This window comes from Drosophila ficusphila, unplaced genomic scaffold (genome assembly GCF_018152265.1).
Source record: "Drosophila ficusphila isolate 14025-0441.05 unplaced genomic scaffold, ASM1815226v1 contig_414, whole genome shotgun sequence".
Taxonomy (NCBI): domain Eukaryota; kingdom Metazoa; phylum Arthropoda; class Insecta; order Diptera; family Drosophilidae; genus Drosophila; species Drosophila ficusphila.
This window is the reverse complement of record NW_025064328.1, coordinates 2,937,303-2,965,178: the sequence shown is the minus strand read 5'-3', so window position 1 is coordinate 2,965,178 and position 27,876 is coordinate 2,937,303. Positions and strand designations below refer to the sequence as shown.

At 42.2% G+C, this 27,876-nt stretch overlaps 1 protein-coding gene across 2 annotated transcripts in view; it reads right to left on the bottom strand.

Annotated features, from left to right (window-relative positions):
• The window catches only part of LOC108094832 (low-density lipoprotein receptor-related protein 6), a 32,257-nt gene that overhangs the window by 2,599 nt on the left and 1,782 nt on the right, over positions 1 to 27,876 (bottom strand). For both annotated transcript variants that reach the window (XM_017195624.1, XM_017195625.2), the window contains exons 2-4: positions 26,800 to 27,107; positions 274 to 3,266; positions 54 to 211 (exon numbers count right to left, since the gene is read on the bottom strand). In XM_017195624.1, coding sequence (XP_017051113.1) covers positions 54 to 211; positions 274 to 3,266; positions 26,800 to 26,992 — 3,344 coding nt within the window. In that variant the 5' untranslated portion in view covers positions 26,993 to 27,107. The remainder of the gene's footprint in view (positions 1 to 53; positions 212 to 273; positions 3,267 to 26,799; positions 27,108 to 27,876) is intronic.

The window sequence follows — 27,876 nt, the reverse complement described above, 5'->3', positions numbered from 1 at the left end:
GAAAATAACGATAATACAAATTTGTTTTGGTTTTAGTTTTCTTATATATTTACCTGGTTACATTAATACTGTTCGATTGGGAGCAAGTCCAGAAGAGCAGACGTCCTATGATATCGATGGCCAGGTCAAAAGGCTGCCCAGAATTGGCCAGCAAACTGACTTTGGTGCCATTCGCCAGCGATCGCTTAATGCTGTGACTTCTGCCCTCAATCTGTTAATAATAAATTTGACATTAACAATGTGAGTTCTCCAATGAAGTGTTCTTTAACTTACCCAATAAATGTGATGAGTGATGGGATCGTAATCTACAGCTCGAATATTCTTTCCAGAAACAGGAAGAGGAATATTCGGGCAATCCGTGGTGTTCGGCAGCAGTCTACCAAAGCTGTTTCTCTGGCTAAAGATTATGTAGTTCCTGGGTGGAATGCAGGAGACACCATCCTTGGCCAGTTGGTAGTGGGTGGGACAGGCGCAGGTCATCCCACGTCTTCCCGGTTGAGCCAAACAGAGATGCGAACAACCTCCATTGTTCACCTTGCAAGGATTCACTCCGGTTTGCCGCTTATCATTGAAAACCAGGAGAGAGGTGATGTACGTCATGCCCGAGTGGACCAGACTGCGATTCTGACCCGTCGTCTTGTGCACCCTTTCGATGTCACCGGTGTTCCAGTCGCTCCAGTAAACATAATCCTGATACAGGGAAACCGCATAAGGTTCATCCATATCGCTGCCAACTAGGATTTGCCGCTTCTTGCCATCCCAATCGGCGCTTTCGATTTTCGCTGGCCGGGATTGAGTGGCCCAGTAGAGACGTCGTGTTTCCTGGTCAAAAGTAAGTCCCGCCGCATGATTTGCACCCGCTACAATAGTTTGCAATTCGGTTCCATCCATCGCCGCTCGTCGAATCGAATCCGTCGGAGATTCCGTCCAGTACATGTAACCTCTTCTCGGTTCCAAAACGAGGGATCGTGGTTCCTCTACTCCCTTCCAGAGGAGAACCCTCCGACTGCTGCCATCCAAGCGAGCCACTTCGATTCGTCGCGCCTCCGCATCCGACCAGTAGATATTATTGGCCAACCAATCGACAGCAATGCCATCGGGTCCAATCAAACCGGAATCCACAATCCTCTGAACGTAAGAGCCATTCAAGAAGGCCCTAAAGATGCACTTGCTCTTCTGATCGGTCCAGTAAATCCTCCTCTCTGCCACAGAAACATCCAAGGCATGCGCATCTCGCACATCCTTGAAGGGTATCCTCTCATCGTTGTGGTTACCCTCGTTGTACTCAATGGAGATCCGACCAATGTGCTCCTGGCGGGAAAAAAGAAGAAAGGCAGCTGGCACCACACAAGTCCGCTTATCATTCGCCAGTTCGTAGTCTATGGCACATCGGCAAACATAATCCCTCGGACGGTTCAGGCAGAGATGCGAGCATCCTCCATTCCGCACGGCACAAGCATTCTGACCTTTGACCTCCCGCAATCGAGTGACCTTCAGACCCATCAAATCCGGATACTGATCCACAACCACAATCCGATTGTTTCCCGTGATCTTGTGAGCCCGATCAATCGAGCGACGCTGCCAGTCCGTCCAGTACAAGTAGTCATCCAGGATGCTCAGGCCAAAGAGATGCTTCAGATTATCGCTGATCACCACTCGTCTTCCCGAACCATCCATATTGGCCACCTCGATCTTGTCCGTCTTGCCATCGCACCAATAGATCGCCTTGGCTTCGATGTCCAAGGCAATCCCGTTCGGCCAGCCAAGATTCTCGGACACGAGAACCACGCGTTCGGATCCATCCAGCGAAGCTCTTTCCACCTTTGGCTTGCGCTCGTTCCAATCGCTCCAGAACATCCAGCCCAGCGAAGGAGCCACCGCAATGGCCCTCGGCTCCTCCAGGTGCTCATAGATGAGAACCTTCCTTGCCGTTCCATCCAATCGGCAGACCTCTATGCGATCTGTTACAGTATCCGTCCAGTAGAGATTACGTGCCAGCCAATCGAGAGCCAATCCATCGGGATGCCGCACCTCGGAGGTCACAAAGTCAGTCACTCCAGTGCCATCGGCATGAGCTCTTTTGATCGTGTAAGTCTCCACATCGGACCAGTAGATGTATTCCTCCACCGGATCGTAATCTATGGCGATTGCGTACCTGACTTTTCCCAGGGGTAAAGGAAATATCGTATAGTCCGGCGAATCCAGGGAAATCTTGCTGATCTGCGTTCGCTGCACAATGAACATCATCTCCTGGGAGCCATTGGCACAGGTGTTCGGTGAGATCAACTTCACTCCCGTTGGACAGGCGCAACTGAAGCCCTGGGAGTTCGTGGCCAACAGACAGAGATGCGAGCAGTTTCCGTTGTTGTGGGCACAGGGATTATCCTCATACGGCTGCAGGGATGGATCCCAGGCTCTAACGGAGTTCGGTGCCTTTGGCGTGTCTATCAGTTCCTTGAGCTCCCTTGTGTGCAGATCCAGAGCATTCAGTGAACCCCTCTGCCAATCCGTCCAGTACAAGCGATTATCGTAGAAGGTCAAACTAAAGGGATACTTCAGGTTGTTCACTATGGTTCGCCGACTGCTACCATCCAATCTCATCACATCAATGAAATGGTGCTTGCCATCCGTCCAGTAGATGAGCTCGTTCTTCAGGTCCACCGCCAATCCATTGGGCCAGAACACATGATCCTTGACCAGAGTCATGCGGGAAAGCGGATCCCCATCCATGCTGGCCCGCTCGATCTTCGGATACTCGCCCCAGTCCGTCCAGATGAGCAGCTTGCGAGCGGGAACCACGGCCACCGCTCGCGGCTGGTCGAGATCCGTCCAGAAGAGCACCTTCTGGTAGCGACCATCCAGCGTGGCCACCTCGATCCGGTTCTTCTCGCCGTCCGTCCAGTAGATCTTGTCCGTATACCAGTCGATGGCCAGGCCCTCCGGCTTGTCCAGACCCGTCGATATCACAGTTTGCTTAGGCGCCCGCAAGAGCGGCTGCAGTGCGGAGGAGGAGTTGGTGTGCGCACACTCGATGATCTCCCGGCCGGAATCCGTCCAGCAGACCAGGTTCTTCGCATAGTAGAAGTCAATGGCCATCGCCTCGGCCAGGTCCCTCACGATCACATCGATCTGAGGTCCGCCCGTGGGCCTCGTGATGTTCGCCACCTGGATGTCGTGGCGCGTGGTGAAGAGCAGGGTGGCCGGCGTATTCACGAACGCATTCGCCGGCGGACTGGCTATCAGGGATGACGAGCTGGGCATGTGAACTGCAAGTAAATGAAGGAATATTTACCAAATTAATTGTGAATTTAGGATATAATTAAGTTTAAGCTTTAAAATGATTACAATTGAACAAGAGTAGAACATTTGGGGGTTCTACTTGTTATTTTTATTTAAGGAAACTATTATTATATAACCCTTTAGTTCTTGGTTAGTTCCTCTATCTTTCCCAAACATTTACCCTTTTAATCATTCTCTAATTCATACGTGAAATTCCTTTCTTCAGATGCAATTTTAAACAAATTTTTTGGCTTTAGGGGAACGCTGCAGCTGGCAAGTTCTAATTAACAAATGCAATATTCAAGCAGCCTCCGGTGGAGGAGGAGAAGCAGCAGAAGGAGGCGGCAGGTGGGTGCAACAGCCATCAAGAATTAAATAAGCAACAACGTTCGCCGGCTCGAGTGGTTAACAATATGGCAGAGCCGGAATTGTTGCCGTAGTAAATGGTAAATGCAATCGCAACTACGCCCAGGCACTCTTTGTTTACCATTTATGTGCATGAGCCCGAGCAGCATACCCATACTCATTCTCATACTCATATTCATATTCATACTTGCACTCGCAGTTGCACTCACATGTGGGTGGCATGTTGGCCAAGTTCGGTGGGTGGGTGGTTGGTTGGGTTGGCTTGTTGGGTTGGTGGCACTCCAAGCTGCATGTTGCAAGCTAGCTGCTGTTCGCTGATCTAATTGCGTATGAATAAGCGCATGGGGGCGCACCAGGTGGAACAAATTTCAGCCGCCTGCCAACTGCACTGCCACTGGAAATACCCTGATAGTTTACGACCCAGCTCCACAGGCTGCGTAACTTTATTGGCTTGTTCGAAAAATATTAATTGCAGCTCGTTTTATGGCACGTGGTTTGCGAAATGTTTGGTAGCAACAATTAACTTCAAAGCGCAGTAATAAAACAAAATTGATTTAGTTGACCTATTAAACAGACTAGCCATGGTTAAATTTTATTTATTGAATTTTGTTCTACCTATTTAATATATAGAAATTATGATTTTCAATATGTAAACCACATTGCTTATGAAAAATTGTTCTCATTCAAAATAAATCAATCAAATAAAATAATAATCAATCAAATAAAATCAACTGAAATGAATTAATTTTTATTTCTTTACAAAACTAAGAGTCCTGAGTAGAATTTCTTACAATTTAACATACGAATAAACCCTCCGCTCTGGTTAATATTTTCAGAATTTTAACATTCCTTCTGGAGTATTTAGGAGAGAGATCCACTTGCAGCTGCAAAATGTTGACCCACAAGGCAACAGGAGCTGCGCGGGAAGGCATCCTTATCCGCATCCCCGGATCTCCCCATCAGCGCGACCTGTCAGCGCGTCAGGCATTTGCAATATTTATGCAACCAGGCGGAGGAGCAGCAGGCTCTCGAGTAATCCATCAAGCACCGTGGACTGCCAGGGGATGGAGGGGATGAAGGGGGAGGAGGGTGAAAGGGGGGAACCGGGGGGACCCAAAACAAAAATGGTGACATTTTGCAAAGTGGGTTGGTTGCTTGCTTGGTTGCCTGCTCATACGCCATCAAGCGTGCACACGCCCACTTTTCCACAGCCCCTTAAATATTTTTTTTATAATTCTGTATTTTTTTTTGCGCAGCCCCACCACCTGGTAGTTGGCCCCCAGGTGCAGCAACAGGATTTGTGTGCCAAGTGTGCAAATTCAACAATATTTGCATACATACATCCCAACCCCACAAATAGTATGCATATTCATATGCATATGGGTGTGCGGGTAAATGTTTGCCAAGCTGTTCTGGAACGGTTCGATAATAGTGCTAATGCCGGGGAATCCTATAGCATTATGTTTGGGGCTTAATATGCAACGTAATCCCTGGATGGCTGACAATGGGAAATACGGCTAGATGACGCTGCCGTTTGGGGAGAGACCGAGCGACCAGCAGCACTTAACTGCAAATCCTTGTATATTATTCACATTTTTTATGCTCCTCCGCAGACGGCAGTGAAGCGTTAAGAAATCAACATCATTACCAACAAAAACAAAAACAAAAACAAAAATAAAAACAGAAGGAGCAGCAGCATCAGGCAGAAACAAAAACAACATCAGCAGACATGCTCATCAAGTCGAGTACCGGAGCCAAGAAGAGAAGTGCCCCAAACAACCATCTCGTTTTCCTCTACACAAAAAGAAAATACATTATATAAAAAAGAAAAATCAAACTAGGAAATGGTTGCCCAGGGGAAATAAACTTAATCTACAATCTGTATTTAGAACTACAATCTGTATTTAAGGTACAAATCAAGTAGCAAACAGCAAACTTATTTAAATTTCCAATCTCAAAAGATTTAGATTTGAAATTGATTTGAAAATCAATCTGTAGACTCTCAAAAAAACATTTTGAGATATTTAAAGATTTCTTAACTAACAAGTTCCAATTTAAGGAATTCAACATCATTGAAGTAAGGTTATTAGATAATTTAAAAAACAATCCTTATACATCACGTAATTTCTGTATCACCAGGTGAGTTTCTGGAAACCTCCTATTTTTCCAGAATTTATATTATAGATTTCCCCTCAGTGTAGGCACACACACTCGACCGAAATTGAAATGCAGACGAAGCCAGAGATGGAACCGTGGCGTAACCCGTTGATTCCTCCTGCCTGCACTTCATTCAAACTTGGGAAAATATTTTAATTATTAATGTATACAACTGGGGTCGAGTTGTGGGGCTTGGGTGCTCGGATGCTTGGGTCGCTGCCACAGCGAGGCTCCAGCGGGATCAGGAGTGCCAGACGGAGCTGGAAGCCAGAAGCCAGGAGGAAGCCGTCGTGGGTATAGAAATGGGCAACGGATGCGCATGTGAATGATGCGGCTTGACGATTGGTTTTGGTCGGAATGGTTGGGTGGGTGGATTGCTAGCTGGTTATTTAGAGCCGGTTGCCGGTTGCTGGTTGCTACTTGCTACTTTCCCCCTGGCAAAATGGCATAATTCGGATGACCGAGTCGACAATTTCAACGCCACGGCTCCACTGCGGACGTAGAGGCAACGTGGTCCAGATGAAGGTGCTCCCCCACTGGCAGCAGCAGCAGCAGCACAACTGCACTTAAATGCTAAATGAGTGCAAGTGCTGTTATTGTTGGCCAACTGGAGCGGTGCGGGATCTCTTGGGGGGGCAGAAAAACTCGGCGAATCCGGCGGATAGTGGGCAGCATGGAGGCACAAAACTTTAAGTGAGCACCACGAGAGCAGGATGCTGCCACTCCATCCGCATCCCGGCACTGGCAACACTCGACGAGTCCTGTGCCTGCCTGCCATCCTGCGTTGCCTGCGAAAATAAAAAGTGGGTGGCACTAGTTGCAACGGAAGTTGCAGCTATTTAAATGTGTTGAAGAGCCTGGGCCCCGGCTAAATAGGCAGCCGGTAGAATAGCACAACAGTTCACCAGTTGGCTGCCAGGAAGGCAGGAAAGCCAGGAGAGCCAGGAAAGCAGTGGCAGGCTGGTTGGCATCTAGTCAACCATCCGTACGATATGCTCCTCCGCCACTCCAATCCTACTCCCCAAACCCATTTCCCATTCCCTTTCCATCGCTGTAGTTTTTGTTCCTCGCATTTTGCAGGCGCTCATTGTTGTTCTTGTTGTTGGTTAAGGACAGAGTGCACCGAGAATTGCGAGGTTACACTTGTAGAATTGCTAAGTAAACTAAAAATATTTCATTTTGATTCTACAAACATAATCCAATAGTATGTATTGCTTCAAAGAAGTTTATGATTAATCCCCAAATATTACTACAAGGATTTAGTGGTATAACTACATTATAAATATAATAAAAATATTTAGTAATTAATACCTAATAAGAAACAAAATCCTCTGATCATAAAGCCACTATTTATCTCCATTAATATTTAAGATTTCGATTATTTCTTGCACTGCATTTTAGGCTCCCTCACTGCCACGCTCCATAATTAATTTCGCTCATGAATAATTTTTAATTAAATGTGCAAAAGCAGAAGGCAGGAGAAATAAAATCTGCACTAAAATAGCATTGAAAGGAGCAATGTGCCCCGTTTTTGCTGATGACCCCTTTTCCGCCAGACGAACGACGAGCTGGATAGTCGGGAAAATGCCGAGTCCTGCATGGCATTCATAATCAAATTGAACATAAATAAATAACCAAGAAGTTGAAGTTGCCGCCAAGAGGAGCAGTGTGGCATCAGTGGCATCGGTGGCAGCCAGTTGGAGTGCCACCAACTCGAGGTAACAAAGTTTTCAAGAGTCCCCAAGATGGAGAGCCATATGATGGTACGTGCATAAACGAGGCTGTTATCAACTGTCGTCCATTAGGCGTCCGCCACATCTCGACATACATCATGCCGGAGTGCCGGCTGAATGCTCAATAAATTATATATGTAACATGCTTTTTATCAATTACTCGCACCTTCAAGCCGCCAGACGACAGACGACCGACGACAGACGACAAGCTGCAGCAATGTCCATGGCAAATTGCGGGACAAAACGTGAAACGTCGGAAAGGAGGCGAAAAGGCAAAGAGTTGAGGCCAAGACCAGGCCAGCAAAAAGCCAAGAGCAGAGCAGACCCAACCAAACCAGCCGAAACGAGACGACGTTGCCAACGAGCTGGGAGACTGCGAATAAACTTCGTTGGCAGCAAATGCAATTCCCAGCAAGTACGAGTAAATGGAGACGGCAGCTATCCTATCCGAGTCCAAAGGCGTTAACAAGTGTGGCAGCGAAATGGGAGCTCCTCGGCCAGCTTGGGGCTCCTGAAACTTTTCCATTAGGTGCGCCCTACCACCGCTCCGTTTCGAGACCACAGTCAAACCTCCGGAACATGACATTGCCACTTCCAGCAATTTAACTAACTAAAATACTTGATTTCTACTCTTCGTGAAAGCAGTGGATATTGTAATTAAAATATGTTTTAAAAATAATAAAAAAAAAAAAAAAAAAAAAAAAAAAAAAAGTAAAAAGTTAAGTAAAATCTTGTCATTTCCAGAAATAAACAAACGATCAAAAATGTTTTTGAATATTGATCATGTTTATTTATTTTGTTCTACATAAAATATTGGATATTTTTCCTGAAGGTATTTCGAATTAAGGAAAGTATACCTGTATTTTTGTAATTACAGGGCTCTATCCCCTGATTTGCATCACAGTCTGCTGGCTTTTTCAACAGGCCCAATCACAGAGCCAGCTGCATAATATTCACAACTTATTCATTGTTTCGTCAATCAGGCGTTGACATGCCAGTTCCGCCCTAATGGCCAACAAACTGAGCAACACGAGGAATTCAAATTGCAAAAAAAAAAAGAAAAAAAGGCAGAGAACTGAGATGGCGAAGGAGGAGCACCTGCCACGAAAGGCAGCCAAAGTTATTCAAGCAAAACTCCTCGAACACACACAAGCAGTAAAAAAGCCAACCAAAAACCGAACAAAGCCAACGAAAGAAAGCAATTTTGTGAAAATTTAAGATGTGTTGCGGGCAAACTTTGGCCTCCTCTCCATTTTTTTATTTATTTTTTTTTCAGCTCCGTGTTTTGTGCATTTTACATACAACACGAAGGAAACATGAGAACAACAAGCACACGAAAAAAAGGTAGGAAGATAAAATTGCAAAGATACCGGAGGAGAGACCCGGTCCCAACTGAAGATGAAGTTCGGGGAGATCCAATCCAAGCCAGCAAGCAAGAGGACCATCCAAGCCAGCAAGCCAGCCAGAGCTGGGAGTTCACTCATTTAAATTATCAACACGAAGAGGGAAGGCGAATAAATGCAAGATGTTCTGCCGGCGAAGAAGCGGAGGAGAATCCTCCAGCGAATCCACTTAACTTCAAGTTAACACATATGCTTGGTTGCCTGCGTACGATAATAATAATCACAGACCCGATGATCACCTTGATGATGAAGCTCTCGGGCCCTTCTGCTCCCCATGATGAAGTTTGCCTCGCTCTTCTGCTCCTTTTTTAGCTCCATTCCCCTTTTTGTTTTCCAGTTTTGCCAAATTGTTAATGGCTATCAAGGACGAGGAGAGACTTCTCTCCCTTTTTTTTTTTTTTGGCTGCAACCTGAGACCCCAGCCGAAATGGCAGAACCTTGCTGGAGTGCTGCTGGTTTTTATTTCGGGTTTTTGCCCGCCGAATATGTAGATGAAGCTGATTTTGCCTTAGGTTTATGTGGGGATACCTGAATTTGAAACTAAAATTTAAATTATAGGGAACCAAAATGTTATACTTCCTTTATATAAAAATCAACTAAATTACAAAATTATTAAGTGCAGGATTTTACAAACCCCTAAATGCATATAAAATTCTCAATTACTATGATTTGATACTCATTCAAAAAGCACTACTAATTGTTTATAAACAAAAAACCAGTTCAGTGCACAAATTGCTTTCTTGAAGTCTCAATTTACGCATAAACTCGTGTGACAACCTTATGTCATTATTTTGCAATCATTTTCAATTAAAGGGAAATCTTTGCTACCCCTGATCCCCGAACAAAAGATCTCCCTGGCAACGCAGAATAAAACTATTATAAGCCCCCGGGAAAGTAGGAAATTGTGGACCGAAAAGTGCACAACCCTGGTTAATCTCGTTCCAGCATCCCTGACAGCTTTAAATTAAAACCAAAACCACTGACACGAAAATGTTCACACACCTACTTAAAATGTAATCGCCGCGTGCTGCGAACGTTCAAAATACAAAAAAAATAAAATGGAAAGGGAGGCGGAGGTTCCGATGAGAATGTGAATGTGGTTGAAGATGAGGATGAGGATGGGGATGAGGGATGTGGCTGCGGGGTGCCTGTCTGCTCACCCGATATGACAACTGGCCATTAACGTTAAAATAAATACGCTGCGATGGCCCCGGCAACGGCAATTGCCAACTAAAAGACTGGAACTTGGACGACGAGACGATGCCAGAGCGACGACCATAATGATTATGTTGCCGAACGTCAAGGGGGCAGTGGGCAAAAAGCGATGGAGCGTTGAATGAGAAAAATCAACAAACCACAAATCGTATGAACCCGGTGACGGATGCGGGAAAAATGCTAAATAATCTCTGTGGTGGCACAAAAAAAAACATACACACACACCAAAATGGAAATCAGCAGCTTGTCCTGGGCCCGATAATATGCATGGAAAATTGTGAGTAGCCAGCAGCATGGCGAATTTTGATGGCATGTCCACTGAAGCGAACCGGACAACCGAACCACCGAACCACCGCACCACCAAAACCGGCGGCAACGGCAACTTAAAATGCATTAAAACTCGGCTCGCAGCATTAACATTTAAAAAGTTAAACATAAACATGACTGGCTGCATCCGGATCCACATCCTCATCAGAGTTCGTCGAGGCAGTTAACAAGCTGCCAGCCACCACTTGGTCAAAACAACATTAAAGCGACGGGAAAACTCAGAATAAGACGCATTAAACCCAACGACTTTAGTCTTCTGGTGAAGTTCCTTCAGTTCCTCAAGGCTTGCATATAAATGGTGTTTTCGATTGCCTTTTTCTTTTAATAATGATGTTTATTTCATCCTCATTGGATATTATTTAACTTTTGAATGAGTTGCAAGTGTGCATAAATGAATTCTTTGCTAAAAAACCACAAAAATGGGAATGGGATAATTGGCGATTTGAAATCTCTTAAACGCATGCACAAAAGTATGCAACACAATTTGAAATTCAGTATATCCCGAAAGAAACCATTTTTAGTACCTCACTCGCTAAGATATACTATAATAACAGATTAAATTTAAAGAAATCAAGGCAAACAATAACTATATCTTCCCTTAGGGCTTGTTTTTATAGATCTCTTTCTGAAAGGCAGCCAAAAACAATATGAAATCATGAGAGTGTTGTAAAATTACAGACGAACCCAGCGGCAACAGTTTGGCCCGCCTGCCTGCCCGACACTCTCATGATTGCATTAAAATTTATGCCAAAAACAAAGTCCGCAGACCCGGAAAGGCTGCCATTCCATCATAAGCAAAGGCTGAAGGATGAATCTGCGGCTCAGATCATCGGCCCATCCCATCCTCGTTGAAAATTGCCCACAGCTTGTTCCTCAGCTCCTCCGTTCCTCAAGTTGTGCCCACTTATCGGGCAAACATCATCAACTCCACTCGACGCGGCTCAAAAAAACAAAACGCTGTGTACGCTGTGTATCGTAGAACACTCTTCGTGGATGGATGCAGCTGTGGACTTGGACTGCGGAGTCATATTGCTGGAGTTTGGCCGCCGCCAGTCGAAGCCAAAAGTGGAAATTGCAATTGTGCCCGAAAAAGGGGCCGGGAGCATTTTGCTTTAGCCATTGTTTTGTGCCAACGCAGCCGTTGGCCTCATGTTTTATTTAAAAATCCTCAACATTATATTACAATGGGGCGACGTTGGACGAATGCGACGATCTTTCCATTTGCTTGATGGAATGGAGCATTTAAATATTATGCAGATGGATATGGCTGTTCAACCCCGAACCCGATTTTCTTTACCGCATCGAGTGAATGTGTGTGTGTGTGTGTGTGTTAACCATCACGAACGAAAACCCAGAAGACGTGCTCTGGCCAAATAAAAATACTAAGGAAAGGAAAAGAAAAAATGAAGTCATGAACTTTATTTTCTCTCAACTCGTTAGCATCAACACCCATTTCCCCCGCCCCCAAAAAAACACAGAAAAATCCCCTGCGAAACGCCATTAACTCGCACAGCATGCAATTTGCACGTTCGGAAGGGAAAGACTTGCCAAAACCCAACTCGTTCGCGCTTCGGGGGAGCAGCCAAAAAGAAGAAGCTGGTCAGGCTAAAGCTGCACAGAAAGAAAATCTGGGTTGTTATGGAAATGGTATTGCAAAACAACAGTCATATCAGAGATATAAAATCAGTTACTGAAGTTACTAAAGCAATGCTTAAAATTCTAAATAGTTCTTTAAGAGTTTTAGTTAACTGATAAATAAAAGAATAATAAATAAAGTATAGAAAACTAGGTTGTTATAACCTTTATATGTTAAAAATAAAAATCATATCCTTAAACCAACCACTGAATGAAAAAACTCTCAAAACATTTTAGAACTTTCATCTGATTTGTATAAATGAAAAACCCATCACAATATCCAATCCATTTCTCTCTGTGTACAGGCTACAAAAAGCATTCCTCAAATTGGTGCCATGCTGAACGAGATAGCTAGCTGACAAAAGAAAGAGAAGGGGCGAGAGGCGAGGCAAGGCAGAAGCGTTGTGGTAGGAATCGTGCCAAAACTGTTGAAAATGTTGCACAAACGATTGGGTTTGTTATCTTTTCCAAACGGAAAACGTGCTGTGCCCCCAACAGAAACACAGAAAACAGAAAACGGAAAAAAACACACACCAGCAGCAGCAGAAAGACGACACAACATGGAAAAGGCGCAGACATGCAGCAAACTCTGTGCCACAAAGATGCTGCGATGCTGCAATGCCGGGATGCTGGGATGCAGTTGCAAAGACTCTGGGAGTCGGAGACCCAGAACAAGGTACATCTATCAACCAAATCGGGGGCGGAGGAACTCCTTTCTCTCCTCCCCTTTTTTTATTTTTTTATTTTTGAGGATATTTCCTCAGCTCATTGGTTAGTCGCCCGAGGGTTAAGGGGCCAAGGATTCGAGTGGGCCAAGAGCTCTTTGAACGAGCTTCGTTTCTGGAAATGACAGTGGCCCAAAAGCAAATCGTCGTCGTTAACTTTAGACATCGAATGGGGGAATTTCCAGGGGAAAGAGGGATTTCAGTTTATTTGAGGTGTGGAGAGGTCAGTTGCTGCTGCTTTTGCACAGAGGTAGGGTTCCCGTCCCGTGCCCGTCAGCCTTTGGGCCATAGAAATTTGCATCAATTTCAAGTCAAGGAAGACGAACTTCAATTTCAACAAGAGGCACTAGTCACTACAGAGTGCTTCTCGGCATCTCCAGGAATTGTTATGGCTTGTGAATGGTCGATCAACTGCGCCAATTATCATTTCAAGTTGCAAATTATACGGCACTTTTTGTGGTCTTCGCTGGAGAAAGAAGTATCTTTGGTTTTCTGAAGATTCTGAATAATTGTGCCAGTTTGTAAATCTTTTTTCCCATTTAAGAATAGTTTGCTAAATATGCTAGTTTTAAGTTTGCATTGGAAAGAAATTCTTAATAACATTTATAAATTTCTCACTGGTTTAGTAAAGCAATTTTATTATGACCTAATTGAAATAAAAAAGTTTTCCCCACACGAAAGCCACTCTTCATTTAATTAAATATAGTTTCCAACTATTTTTATCAAACTTATGAAAAGCTTAAAGCTTTTATGCAGTTTTCAGATTTGTTTAACAGCATTATAGCTTAAATAAACTTTGGAATATTTATCCATCTGCATATTTTTCCATCTTATTTTTTACGTACTAATTTAAGCGCTGAAAAAAATGTATTGTACGAGTGCTTACTTAAAGCGCTTACACGTAAGCACTTCCTAATTAAATACTTGTGCCAAATACGTGACAACGATGACGAGAGCGAAATGCAAGCGAAGCAGCAGGATGCGAGCCAAGTCAGCGAATAAAGTGCTGCATCATTATCAGCAGTGGCAGGATGTACAGGGTTGCTTGGCTGCCAGCTAGGCCCCAGTTTGGGGGTTGGGCCGTCGAGGTAACACTGTACCCACATGTCAGCAGCCATAAAGCTGGTGGGGAATGGGCAACCTGACAACCACATGACCATGCTCAATGTTTCTGTACTGTTCCGCTCTGTTCTGTTCGGTTCAGTTTGGCTCTGTTCTGTTCTGTTCTCATGGCTGGCGCACTCACTCACAATCAAGCTGAGGTGGAAGGTAGAAAATGTAGGCGGCCCCGCCCCCCCATCACAAGTTGCGCGCCCCCATCCCCCCTCCTGCCACGCCCACACCAGCCAGCGACGGCACGACTGGGGCCACCACCATTCATATTATGATAACGATGTGGGTTGGTCAGAGGAACAGCAGCAGCAGCAGCAGAAAAATCAGCAGAAGCACCAGCCCCAGCAGCACCATCAGCACACTGACAAAAAAGGGGGTGACCTACATAGAGCAGTGCATTCACATATGAAATAACCAAATTAAAAGGCATTGCGAACTTTCTTAATCAGAGCACTTACACAAGAAACATTTTGTAAAACCAAAAAATATATACATACATTTATTATATTTTAGAAAGCGTTTATATATGTTGAAGACTGTATCAATTTGTTTTTTAATAAACAAACTTAAAATCTTTAGCCTGATAAATCTTATTTTACTATAATACATGATCTATTTTCAAATGAATTTCCAACTTTAATTTATTAAAGAAGTTTTCAATTTAGAATATCATACATGCTTAATTTATCCTTTTAATCTATCTTAAGATTTTCAGGAAGAATAAAACTTTTGTTATAATATATACTATTTATTTTTATAAACTTTTGTTTGCATTTCGCAAAGTGCATTAGCAGCCTCCAACGCTGCAGCAATCTCGCTTGGAAAATATCGTGTTAATACTTTCTGCAGCTCTAGCTGCTGCAGCTTCCCCTTTCCCCTGCCCCATCCACCGCCTCATCCACTACCTCATCCACTACCTCATCCACCCAGCATCCGTTAATTTTATGGCAATATGCCTCGTTCGTCCGCCGTACACGAGCATAGTTGTGTAGTAGTTGTAGTTGCTGCACTCAAGTGTTGCCCATCAAGATTGCGGGGCTGTAAGCCTCGCTGGCTATGAATTGCATTGCCGGCGAACCAGCGCTTCCCCCATTGGGGAAACCCGGGGGGGGCGGGCACTTGGGGGAGGGGCGTGTAGGCCATGTACTTCCAGAGCAGCACAACACAACACAAAAAAAAAGATTGTAAATTTAATATTCTTGCGCGCCGGCTTGATAATTTAAATTAATTTGCAGCCAGCTGAGCGCGGGCTCATTATGTTCATTATTTAATGGTGTACTATATTATATATAGGAGCACATGCACAGGGATATCGATAACGTTAACAAGTCTGCTGAAACCCATCAAAGCAGCTCATTACTGAATTCAAATTACCCAAGGACACGTAAGAAATATGTATGCACATTATGCAATGCACATTCTATAACAAAATCAATAAATCCATTCAACTTTAAGCTGAGGAAATAAAATATAATAGACTTAAACCCTTTTAAAATTGAATTAGTTAACTATAAAACTAAAGTTTTTGCTTACGAAAAAAAACTTGTAACTTATGCAAACTTTACTGCTGACTTTACAAGTTCTATAAGTGTACAAACAATATATTTATCAGTTGTTCAGCGAATTAAGATAAGACGCCTATCTATATTAAGATAACTTTGTGCATTCAAAAAAGGAAATCCCCTGAGTTTGTTATTTCCCGTTGAATTTTCACTTTCCACAAAAAACGAATCTCTAAACGGGTAAATAAATCTCATTCCATAGACTAAAAAACCAATTTGTCACCCTTAGTTTTTCAATTAAATGGTAATCCCGAATGTCGTGGTTTATTTTAATTAAATTTTTAATACCGCCGCAGGGTCTAGAACAGATACATGAGATAACAGGCAAAACGGCAAACAAAGACAAACCAACCGGCTGTCCAAATATTTGCCTATTCAAAAAAAAAGCAAAGCGAGGGTAAGTTGGCCACTGCGATAAATAACTCGGGTAAAATAAATAAGGCAACAACGAGCGTCTGCAGTGATTGCACGGCCTATAATGCAAGTTCAATATTGGGCTTGTAAAAGGCAATATGTTAATGCAGATGAAGTCGGGAACTGTCGCTGCTGCTCCTCCTGCCTGACAGGCATACGAAATGAGTGGCATCCACAGTTCAGTTGGGAAGGGAAGGGAACAAACAAATTGACATTCAATTAGTTGCCAGCAAGTCGGGCGTCCTCGAGAACACACTTCTCCAGAGCCACCGATTCCCATTCCCCCGCAGAAGCTGTCAGAAGCAAACATTTGTGCAAAATAAAAATTTGTACACATGTACAAATAAAGCAACTACAAGTTCGAGTGCCCTGGAATTGAAAAATGAAAACAGAGACAGGGCAGGAAAAAATGTAAAATAAAATGGGAAAAATAACTACGGGAGGATGGAACTGCCAATTGAGACGACGACTGCGACTACTCCACTTGTGGCCATTAGCACCGCATGGCAGATGGAATTGATTTATATTGAATTATTGAACCGCCAGGCAGGCAGGCAGCCTGACGCGGCCCAAGTATTTGCACACTGATTGAAGTGAATTGGAATTGAAATTTCTACAGCGCTACAGCGCCGCTCGACTGACATCGAGATTTACTTTTGGTTAATTGCCACATGCGGTCCAAAGTCTTTTGGCCATGTATGGAAATGTGTTGGCAACGGCGACGGACGAACGAGCCTTTCCACCGACGAGCTGGTTATAAATTACAGCATAAATTATCCCGCTCCGGTCTTGGGTGTTGTAAAAGTAAATTGCCAAGCTGCAGAGCCTGCCATCCAGTCAGCCAGCCAGCAACTTTTGCTGCAAACAAATCACCATTGCAATTGGCCCGTTTTGCCTTGGCCACAGCATCTGCATCTCCATTTGTTGGCCAAAAGGACCGATCGGTCCGATGGTTGCTTGGTTAGCTGCCTCCGACCGATGGTCAAGTTTTGCAAATTGATATTTTATTGCCATTTACTTTTTTGCCATAGTCCGTCCGGTGTTGTGGCTGCTGCGATTGCCAGACAGTAATTTATAAATCAATTTTTATATTTATGGTTTGCCGGCCCAAGGAAAGTGCTGGCTAACTAATTGCTCTGTCACCGATGAAGGCGAATATTGAAAACAACCATACATTACGAATTCATTATGAAAATACCCAAGTCATCTTTTAAGCATTTAGTTTGAAGTTACTCTTAGTGGTCAATACTTCAAAAGATAATTACTGATTCAAATAAATAAATTTTTTAAACCTTCCTTAACCTTATTTTATTAAATGGTTTTCTAAAGATAGATTATTACTTTTCTCCCCAAATATGTGCTCTTATGACGTCCGTACAAAATCCACAAAATTGACAACTCCAATGGCCATGCTAATTTGAGACAAATTTATGATTGCCACATTTAGCATAACAAAAGTTTAACAATCCTAGAGAGCAAGTCATACAAACTAGTTTTGTATCGCTTTGCATTTTAATCATACTTTTGGCTCCTTTTGTAGGCGAGATCTGCTTTTCACATGCAAATAAATCGGCAACAATGTTCGCATTCAGTTGACAAATTTAGCATTTATAATGGAGTTCGGGTGTTTCTCTGGGTGCCTCCTCCTCCAACTCCTCCTCTTTAAAGCCGATTTTTCTGGCCGTCTGATTCCATTTTAATTATTATACTCGCTTGTTACCCCCTACACGCTTTTATTTATACAAATTCTCTACGCTCGCCGTTGTTGTCTTGTTTGGGTTTTTGTTTAGGGACAAAGACAGATACACAAACGAGCTTTGGCTTCGGATTTGGCCATAAAACAGCTTGTTGTGTGGCGAGTGCGGCTGCCTCGAGGCGTTTTGTGGGCACAGCCCAGAAAAAAAAAAAAAAACAAAAATCAACGAAAAACCCAAACACAAATCCAAACCCCAGCCGAAACCCAAGATTTTTTCGGTTTGGTTCGGAAGGGAAAGAGAGAGATAAAACCTCTTGGGTTGGCCAGTAGCGTAGTCCAAGTTCGTGGACAGCTGGGGGGAACTCAGGTAGCGCAGGTAAGTCTGGAAAGCGGAGAGAGCAAACAAGCCGGGTCCCAAAACAAGCTAGCCCAACCGATGCCACAAATAAGAGATACCATACCATACAGAGAAAAAAATCTGTGAGCCAATGAATTATTCCTATTAAAATCAATTGTTATTTAATCAGTCATGAGTGAACCATCATCAAACAAATCTTTATCTCATCCAATGATAATCGAAAATAATATAAAGAGTATTATCCATTTTAACTTCAATTTTAATGAAACAGTGAGATCTTATTAAATTTATTTTAATAATTTAAAATTTATATTATTTAAGTACCTAATGTTTACGTAATATTTAAAAAAGGTATATAAAAAGTTAAATTTAATGAATTTAAACAGTATGCATTATAGTTGTAAATGGCATGGTATTTAAATTCAAAGATTTAACCACCTAGTTAGTTGAATTTCTCCCAGTGGACATACAAAATCAAGCCATGAAGGCATCTTTTATGCTCGTTAAGCACTTGGAGTCTGCGGCTCTCGATAAATTTGGCCGTAATCTCGATAATGATTATGTTTGCATTGTTGTTCCCGCGTTCCCTTCGTTTTCCGTCTCGAATCCCTTTTGTTTTAAAAAGATTTTGTTTTGGGCTTCGCTGACACGCATATGTAATCGGAGCTTATGTGATAATGAAGTTGTTGTCTTCTGGTGTAAAATTACTCTGACTATATCCCCAAAGTTTTGCTGTTCGGGCCGAATTTTGGTTTATGCTCCCTGCCACAGCTCGTATATCAGCATAATGAAGTTCGACATTAATGGCGCAAACGCAACAGGTTATTTACTGTTAGCTGATTTGTTTAAAGCGTCGAATCCGCTCTTTTGTATTTAAATGCGCGTCTTAGTCGCAAAACGTGTTTTTTTTGCTGTGTTTATCTCGCATTTAGAGGAGTTGCGTTGAGTTGAGCTGACTTGACTTGACACCTTCCTATGCATATTAACCGCCTGTCCGTTGTCAAGAGAGGTGTCATAAGCGATATTTATATCGCTTCCATATAAAGGGGGCCAAACCCCAGTCAAGATTTAAATAAAAAGCATGGTACTTTAGCTTTAGCTTTATAAAAACTATGCTTTAAACTAAGGAAATCAGTGCCCCGGGGCAAATTACTGTGCTTAAAACACCTATTTTCTGGGTATAATTTTGTTAACTCACTTATGGGCCACTCAAGCATATCCTTGGTGAGCCAATGAGGGGAGAAGACCGCCTGTCAACAGCCAATCGAATGGCCAAGTGGAAACGGAAACTTGTGGGAGCAGCCACACATCAACGCACCCGGCTAAATAAGCTGTTTGCACCCAGTGCAGGCATGAATGCGAAATTAGTCAAGCGCGCAACTGCATTTACCGTGAAGGTGAGCTGGTGAGCGAGCGAGTGAGTGAGTGATACATGCAAACACACACGCTGCACAACCACCGACACTCCACCAGTGCACCACTGCACCACCAACCACCAGCAATTCAATTTCAATATGTGGCGAATTATAACAATTGCCAAGATCCAGCTGAGGAACTCGCTCACACGCACTTCGCCAGCTGCGGTTGATTGCTGAACTGAATCGGAGGAGGTGTCCAGGTTCCGGAGTGCAGATACACTGGCCAAAAAACTAAGAAGTTATGCGATCACAGAAAAATAGATCGCTTAAGAGATATGGTACAATTAGATATACAACTGATTTTTCAAAAGAATTTTAAGAAAAGTTATCAGAAACAGGATCATATTTTTATTACACAATATAGTTGATTTTTAGATTAATTGATTTAAAATTGTTAAGGGATTTGAAGAGCTTTTCTAAAGAATCCTTATGTTAAGTTTCTTTTGTACCACTTATAAATTATAAAAATAAAATATTACAAATTATTACAAAATTTCCTTTTGGTTCTACACCTTTTTCCGCCAGTGTAACTCGTGTGCAGCACCAAAGTTATTAAGCATACCAAAGGTAATAAGCTCGAGTCATGGAAATTGTTATCGCTTTTCTTGCCGTTGTTGCTGTACAAAAATGGCTGCAAATTGTTATAAATTGCCAAGACACCGACATCGGACATCGGACATCGGACGATGAGGACAGATACCACAGACCGGCAGGCATATAACATAATATGTATGGTATATATTCATATGCTTTTGTCCAGGCATCCGAGAGTGACATGCCGATGGAGATGAATCGCTCGCAGTTATGGTTATGTGCCTTTTGCGCCTGTTGCATGTGGACGGGGCAATTTAGTATCTTAACACGTTACAAATAAATGTCATTATTAAGATGGCATGACATACCTGAAACCTCGACACACACAACGTGTGTGTAAGACGGAGGCATTGTAGATATGTGCGGATATCAAGAGGAAGTCGTTGAGAAAGAGAAAGGAGCGGATGCTGAATGGTTTCTCCCTCGTTTGCTGTTAATTAGCATGCATCGCCCATAAGGGAGAAATTAAACACAAACGGCGAACAATTTGTGTATCAACACATTAGAGAATGATTTGTTGTTGTTGTTGTTGTTGTTGCTACCGATTTGCCCTACAATAACCCCGGGTTCCCTGCTCGATTCCGATTCCAATTCCGAGTGATATGCCATTGGCCCCGACCGGAATTGCCTGCCCATTGTAACAATTACAAGCGAGCCTATTGATAGATTTAAACGCACGCACTCGCAGCAGCTTCATTGATTTGTTTGTGCAGCTCCCAGAAACTCTTTTCCAAACAAATGACATGCAACACACATTTAAGATTTTAAATATTTAAAATCGAAAACATATAGCAAAGCACACCATTTAAAAATATTTTATCAATTTATTAATTCAATGAGAAATGTTTTTAATAACCAAATAAGCAACTAAGTGAACCTAAGCATTTCCAAGATAATTTAGATTAATTATATAAATATCTTTAACGTAGAAATTAAATCGTTTTTTTTTTATACAAAAAATCTTGACTCAACAAATACATTCTTGATTTTCCCAGAGTACTTTTCCGGAGTTTGTGTACATATCGTTTTGTGTTTACTTAACTGTCTGCTCATTTTTGTTGTGTTGGCGTTGCAGTTTAATTTCGCATTGCAGTTTTATTTGAATTTATTGCAACGACTTGATAAACAATTTACACAGCCTTATTATTGCTTTCGTCTCGACCGAATCCCATTCGAATTTTCACCACGAAAAACGTGGAATTTAATTCGCTTGCCAGACATATTGGTCGTGTTTTGGTTTCGCGTTATCGAACTCTTCCCTTTTGTCCATCAAAAACCATTAAAACAAAGCATGAACCATCTGTGTGATAAATTAGTTTCTGTGGTTTTCTGGTTTCGGTCGGGTTCTCGACCTATAACTAATGATGTTGATGAATCTCGGGGTATCGTGATTTAATTTATGCGTTAGCCAGAGAATTTTTTCTTCCCAACTGCCAGTCTACGAAGTTTTGATTGGCAAAGTTAAAGGATCTTATATTGAAAAAAAAAGCACAGACAATAAATATTTGAGCAGCCTTAATTTATCGTTCGACAAAAGTTAATTAAAAAATCAGCCAAGGCGTTTTCGCTCGGGCCACAAATCATCCAAAGTGTCACTTAAATTATGGAGAAGCGTCGCTCTCCAGGGACGGTAAGATGGAAAATCAAATACGAAAACATAATAAAAAACGGCTCCCGAGACAAATTAGTATGCACAACAGGTTAAAAATTGACAAACGCCAGTCGATGGCAGCTGCAAAGTCGACAAAAACAAAAAAAAAAGAGCAACAGGAAAAATGCCAAATATAGAGGGTATAAAATAATAAAAGCCATAAATAAACTTTAAATTGGTTTTTTCTAGATAGGAAGCGAACGAGGCACAAGAGTGAAATAAATTAGCGGACCGATGGACTATGAAGAAGAAGGATCTGCGCCAACGAGCTGCAAATTAATGTTTCCTCCCAGCAATATTAGATAACGAAACCCGAGATTCGGAGCATATGGAGTGAAGATCTTTCGCCCGAAAAAAAAACGAAGAAGAAGAAACTCGGGAGCCAATGAAACGTAAACAAGAACGGCAGTCAGAACAATTACACGAAAACAAAGAGCAGTCAAAAGGCCAAAACAAGCCAAAAAAAAAAAAAAAAAAGAGAGAAGGAAAAAAAAACAAGAAAAAGAGGAAAAACATTTCTGGCCAGGTTTGTTGATTGTACGGATATGTGTGGTGGAAGGCATGCTGGTCCTGGCCTCTAAATGACCGGCTTGGAAACGAGTCACAAGTGGGGGGAACTGAAGGGGGGAAAGGGGAGGGGAGTAGCCCCAAAAGGGTCTGGGCCATGATTTTCGGTTTGGTACCCGGGTCTGAGGTCTGGGCCCGGTCTCGTCTCGTCTCGTCTCTTAACGATGTGCATGTTTATGCGCTGCTCTGCTGCGTTGCAGGCAACGCACGAACGCCCAGACATTTAAAGCAGTGGAAGGCAACAACAACAACAACGCAGGGCCAAAAGAACCCCACCAACAACTCCGGCGGGAAGGTAGGAGGTAGACAAAAACAACAACAACAAGAACAACAGCGGGAGCGGATGAAGGGCCAGGTTACGGAGCTTGTTAGCAACGGAGACATGAACCAAGATGCTGGCTAGAGGTGGCACCACTTCCCGGAGTCGAAAAACTATCGTTTAGGTATTCAATTTTAAACTTTTCGAGTTCTGAATACAAAAGAAATAAGTTTGATATATAAACAGTAAGTAATAAAGTAATATCTTATTTTAAAATTTTAGAAGACTTTAAACTCTTGTTTTTTAAATTATCTTTGAAAAAAAGAATTTGGACAACCACATTTTTTATTTAAACTAACTAGAAACTAAATTTCTTTATCACAAACAATCATCATAAAATTAATAAATGATTTTCGTTTACTGAATTTTTTGAAATTTATATCGCCCATCACTAAATGTTCCCCAGTTTTAGTCCCCTGTTTTTATTTCGGTTCCTCGTTCAGTTCGTTAGTTGGCCAAAGCCAACGGCTATGTTAAGTGGCCCATACACACGGATACACACTCACACAAACGCACTGGCAAACAGGGTTGCCTGCGCGCCTGTAGATATGCAAATTGGTATAGAAATTTAATTACTTGCTGACATGTTTTGGGCCCTTAAATTGGCAACTTGTTGGGTGAAGTATAGTCCTATAATATCATCCACACTTACTTCACCAGCAGCTGGGGACTAGCACGTGATGGCTTTTCTAAAGCTAACGCTATAAAAGAATAATTAAGTTGATAAATATGCTCAGCATGGTAAATAAGAAATATTTTGTCGTTACTCCTAACAACTGGAGTGCTACAAAACCTTTTGGTTTTAAAGAAATTGAATTGTATATTCTGATTATTGGAGTCAAGCGACTAAATGATGCACATAACGACGAACCAGTCGTCTAAATTATAGATAAAATTCATGTGCTATTAAGGTACCCCTTTAAAAAAAATAAACACACTCGTTAAATTAATGATTTGCCATGTGAACAACTCGTTTAGGCCAGCAGAGTGGAGTGTGAAGTGCAAGGGAATCGCGCTGGGGAACCAGCTGGGAATGCCTTTAGCCTATCGATGTTTCCCTTTTGCAATTAACATTTGTGGAACACACGTAATTACAAGATTACGATAAGTGATAAGCATCCGCAGCAGGAGGATGAAGAAAATGGCCAAAAGCAGTTGGACGGGTCGCTCTCTTGCTTTTGTTCTTGTTGTTTTTGTTTTTGTTGTTGCTGCTTTTGCGGTGGCAGTTGCATATTTGCATATGCAGACCGCACTGGATATGGCAGCCAATTTGCTGGCAATGCCAAATACGATTACGCAGATGCACGGGAAACTAACTCTTGCATAAAAAAATAATCTTATAAATTTGATTAGATTTTATTGCCAAGCTTGGGAAATAAGAAAAGCTATTTTAAAGACTGCAGAGACTTATTTATTTCAAATTAATATGAAAAGATGAACCTATAAAAAATGTTTTTCCTTTAAGCTAGCCTGAAAACGTAATTAATTTAAGAGATATCCAACTTTATGAACTAATTCACTAATAAATACGTAAATGTATAATGCATTTTTCTCCGTGTAAACACACAAACGAGGAGCATTCATTTCCACCCATCACAGAGGTCAAGTCACCCACACAAATCTGCGGCCAAAGAAGGGACGCAACGATGGCGTTGATGAGGATGATGCGATGATGATGTTGATGATGCTGCTCCTCCTGCTGCATTGCTGGCTGAAACCAATCTGCTGGCCAACACAGATACATTACACAAATGCACACACACACACACACACACACACACACACAGTTCGGAGTGACCACACCACAACATTATTGTTTAAATTGCAAAGTGATACATTTGTGCCGGCGGACCGAGAGTTTGCCTTTGGTTTTAGCAGTTTGCATACGCAATGCAGTTGGCTCCCCGGATGATTGGGTTAGTTAAAGCCCAATTGTGTTTGCCATTCGTTCGGACATTATATAGTACTGTGCCGTTTTTCAGCAAAAGTTCAAATTTAAGATTATTTTCATTGCAATTCACAAGGAGTTTGTATATCGTTATGCATTTTCAGAGGCCATCAATTAAGCAGAGTTTAAGCCAGCTTTGTGAAATATAATTGGAGGTAATTAAGTTTATTATTTAATCAGCTTTAATTTGAAGCAGTTATCTTAAATATTCAACGGTTAAAATAATTCATACAAATTTCAGTAAGCTGACATTCAAACTAATCGCAATTACTCAGTTGTATTTTGCATAGTTAATTGGATAATTTGCAGATAGCAAAGGGATAATGGTTCCCTTGGCAATTTCCGAGAAGGGGAACAAAGTGTCGCAAGTGTTGACAGGCATTCTAAGCCAATGTCACAGGGCTGTTGGAAAGTGGAACTGGTGCACACATAAATGAAATCAAAATCAATGTCAACAACAGTGAAATGTCGAGTGTCCCGCGGGGATGCAAAAGGATGGCAGGATGGTAGGATGGTGGGATGGCAGGATGGCGGAATGGCAGGATGACGGCGGTGGGCGTCAAAGGCGCCGTCGCCTTTGAAGTACTCCCATTACTACTAAACTGGCGTACTACGGCGTAGTAAATAGAAGCTAAAGCAAATAGCGACGAGCTACGAGCTCTGACGTAAAAGGACGAAAAAATAGAGGAGGGCGAGGGGTGGGGGATCCCCCACACGGAATGACAGCGGCAAAAACGTCAGTAGCTGCAAAAAAGAACAAGGCTTAAAGAAGTGGGTGGCTGGGAATGTGGGTTTCATTTTTTTTTGTACCAAAAGAGAGTGGGAAATAGGAGCAAATCAACGTAGGCAAAAAACACTTTGTGCGCGCGTCAAAGTGTTAAAGAAAGTAAGCATCCAGCCCAACCCAACCAACCACCCACACAACCCACACACACCCACCCACACATACACACACATAGTGAACAGGAGTCAGGAAAAGATGGAGATGGGTTTTCCCGGAGCTTTGTGTACATATTTGATGCGCTTTTTTTCCCATCCACCCAGCTCGACAAATTTAAGTTTTGGACTTCCTTTTCGGGGCGGCGGCACTTGCTTTGTGGGCGCCCCAATGCATGTTGGAGTACTCCCAACTCCCGTCTCCCGACTCCGGACTCCGAATCTCCGGATTGCAACTGAAGGAGAGGGCAGCCAAAAAAAAAAAAAAAACCGGAGGCTTATCTTTCAGCCAAACACTCAAGCGTCCACTTTTTGGGGCTTAACGATGTTTGGACGGCCTTTGTCCATTTGCTATTTCCATATTGACTTGAACCGTGAAGACCCATTCCACTTTTGCCCTTTGTGCCTTATTATAACCTACACTCAGATAAAATGTTGCCTAATCATAGTAAAGCAAGTCACAGATTTCACATTTTTTCAAATTACAAATACAATTTTAAAGATTTCCTCTTATTCATAAATCAGGTATTTTATTATTTTTAAAATCCTCCTTACTGCCAAAATTTTTGGTAAAATAATAGAGAACAACTTTTTTCTCTGTGCATAATTTTTGTGTGCCTGGGTCAATGCTTTGTGCATTTGAAATACGCCGGCAATTACCGGGCAACTTTGCCATATTACAACTGCTGAATTATTAGTGAGCTGCTTTTTTCAGCTCATTAGCGTCGCATCTAGTCGGAAAAGTGTTTGGAGGAGCCCACGGAAAAGGGGGTACTAAATTATGCGCAGTGCAATCAAGTTGAGTGCGTACTACAGTCTAAATAAGTAGTAGTTGTTTATTCATAAAAGCTATGCGCCGAGAAATTGTCAGCCTTTGGGCTTTGACAACACGAAAAAGAGCTTAAAGGAAAACGCAAAGCGCTAAAAGGAGAGGGGCTAAATAAAGAAGAGAGCGGGGGGAGCGGGAAGCTCAAAAGTGCAGTTGAAACCACATAAACAAACAATTACAGTAGACACTCGAAAGAGTTCACTCTCAATTGGGAATATTAAAGTTAAATATTCAAAAGTTTAATATTTATTGTTTTATTGCAATCAGATACTCATAAATTACAAAAAGAAAAGAACTAAATTGAATTGTTTAAGTAAACCCATGGAGTTTATTGTTCAACCATATCGAGCGTTCCCTGTCAAACGAAAGAAAGCCTTTGACTGGGAGTGAAGTAGAAAGATATCACAGCCCTATTCCCTTTACAAACTCTCTATCCCTGTGGTTAAAACCCACACTCCCGCCACTTTTCAAATTAATCGAACTGTCATCAAATACTGGTGAATTCCTTTTGCAAAAACGATGTCTTTTGTTCGTAATGAAAGTGAGGAACTTACCATTTTTGTATTGCCAACTGTTTGAGATGCCAAAGCAAATCAGTAGAAAGCCGATCAGCACAGGTCGCCATCCCACTCCCTTGTTAAATGTCGCGCATTTCGTCGCTTTCGTTGTCACATCTTCATTATTTGATATAACTTGGCACAATTGAGGTTCGATTTGAGCAGACTTTTTGTATGGCTCGAGAGCCATCTTATTTTGGAAGCACTATCTCCGGAATCCTAAGACATTTGGCGCAAAAAATATCAGATGACGCGAACCGATCGTTTGTCTTTTGTTAGACGCACATAATAATCTCACGGAAAAACTGCAAGTGGAAAAGAGATGGATGTTTAAAAACAGGTCAAATAAAATGTATTTCTGTCTTTACAATTTATAATCTCATAATGAAACCAAAAAAAACTATAGTTCTTAGACCAATAAAAAAAAACTTTTATTTATTTTTCAGTGTTTTGGTGACGCGGAAGAGCACTTCAGTAGTTAACTTTGTGTTTTCATGAACAGTGTTTTTTATATAGAAGGTACAACTTTAGGACACTAATTTCTTTAAACTTCGGATTACAGTTTAATTTTTGAGTAGTGATGTTTTTATTTTAATTGCATGATGGTTTATTCTTCATTTTTAATGTTATTTGTGTTTACATTAGTTAATTTATTGTACGTTTGCTTTTGTTGTTGTGGTGACTTAATATAATTTCCGTTTCTTTTGTTAATCAGTGTGATCGCCTTGTTTGCTCATGTGTTTGTGTCTGTTTGCCTGTGTGCGTAGTACAAATTGTTGTTGTCATAAAGTAGCGAGAGATAAGCAATTGTGCAACCGGGTGGGGGTGACCTCCCCACACCGCCGCCGCTTCCCTGAAAATCCCCCAACTGGTTGCTAAATTGAAATACTGTAAATGATAAGGCGAGTTGGTAATTAAGTCACCTTTCGGCGCTTCCACGGCGCAACAAGCCGGCGACTGAAGGTGTTTGTGTGTGTGTGCAACCCCAAAAAGGCGCTGCTGCACCCAGCGGGAAAGTGGGAAGTAGGTTTTTTTGTCCTGAAAAAACCAGTGGAAAACCTACTGCTTTTGGCA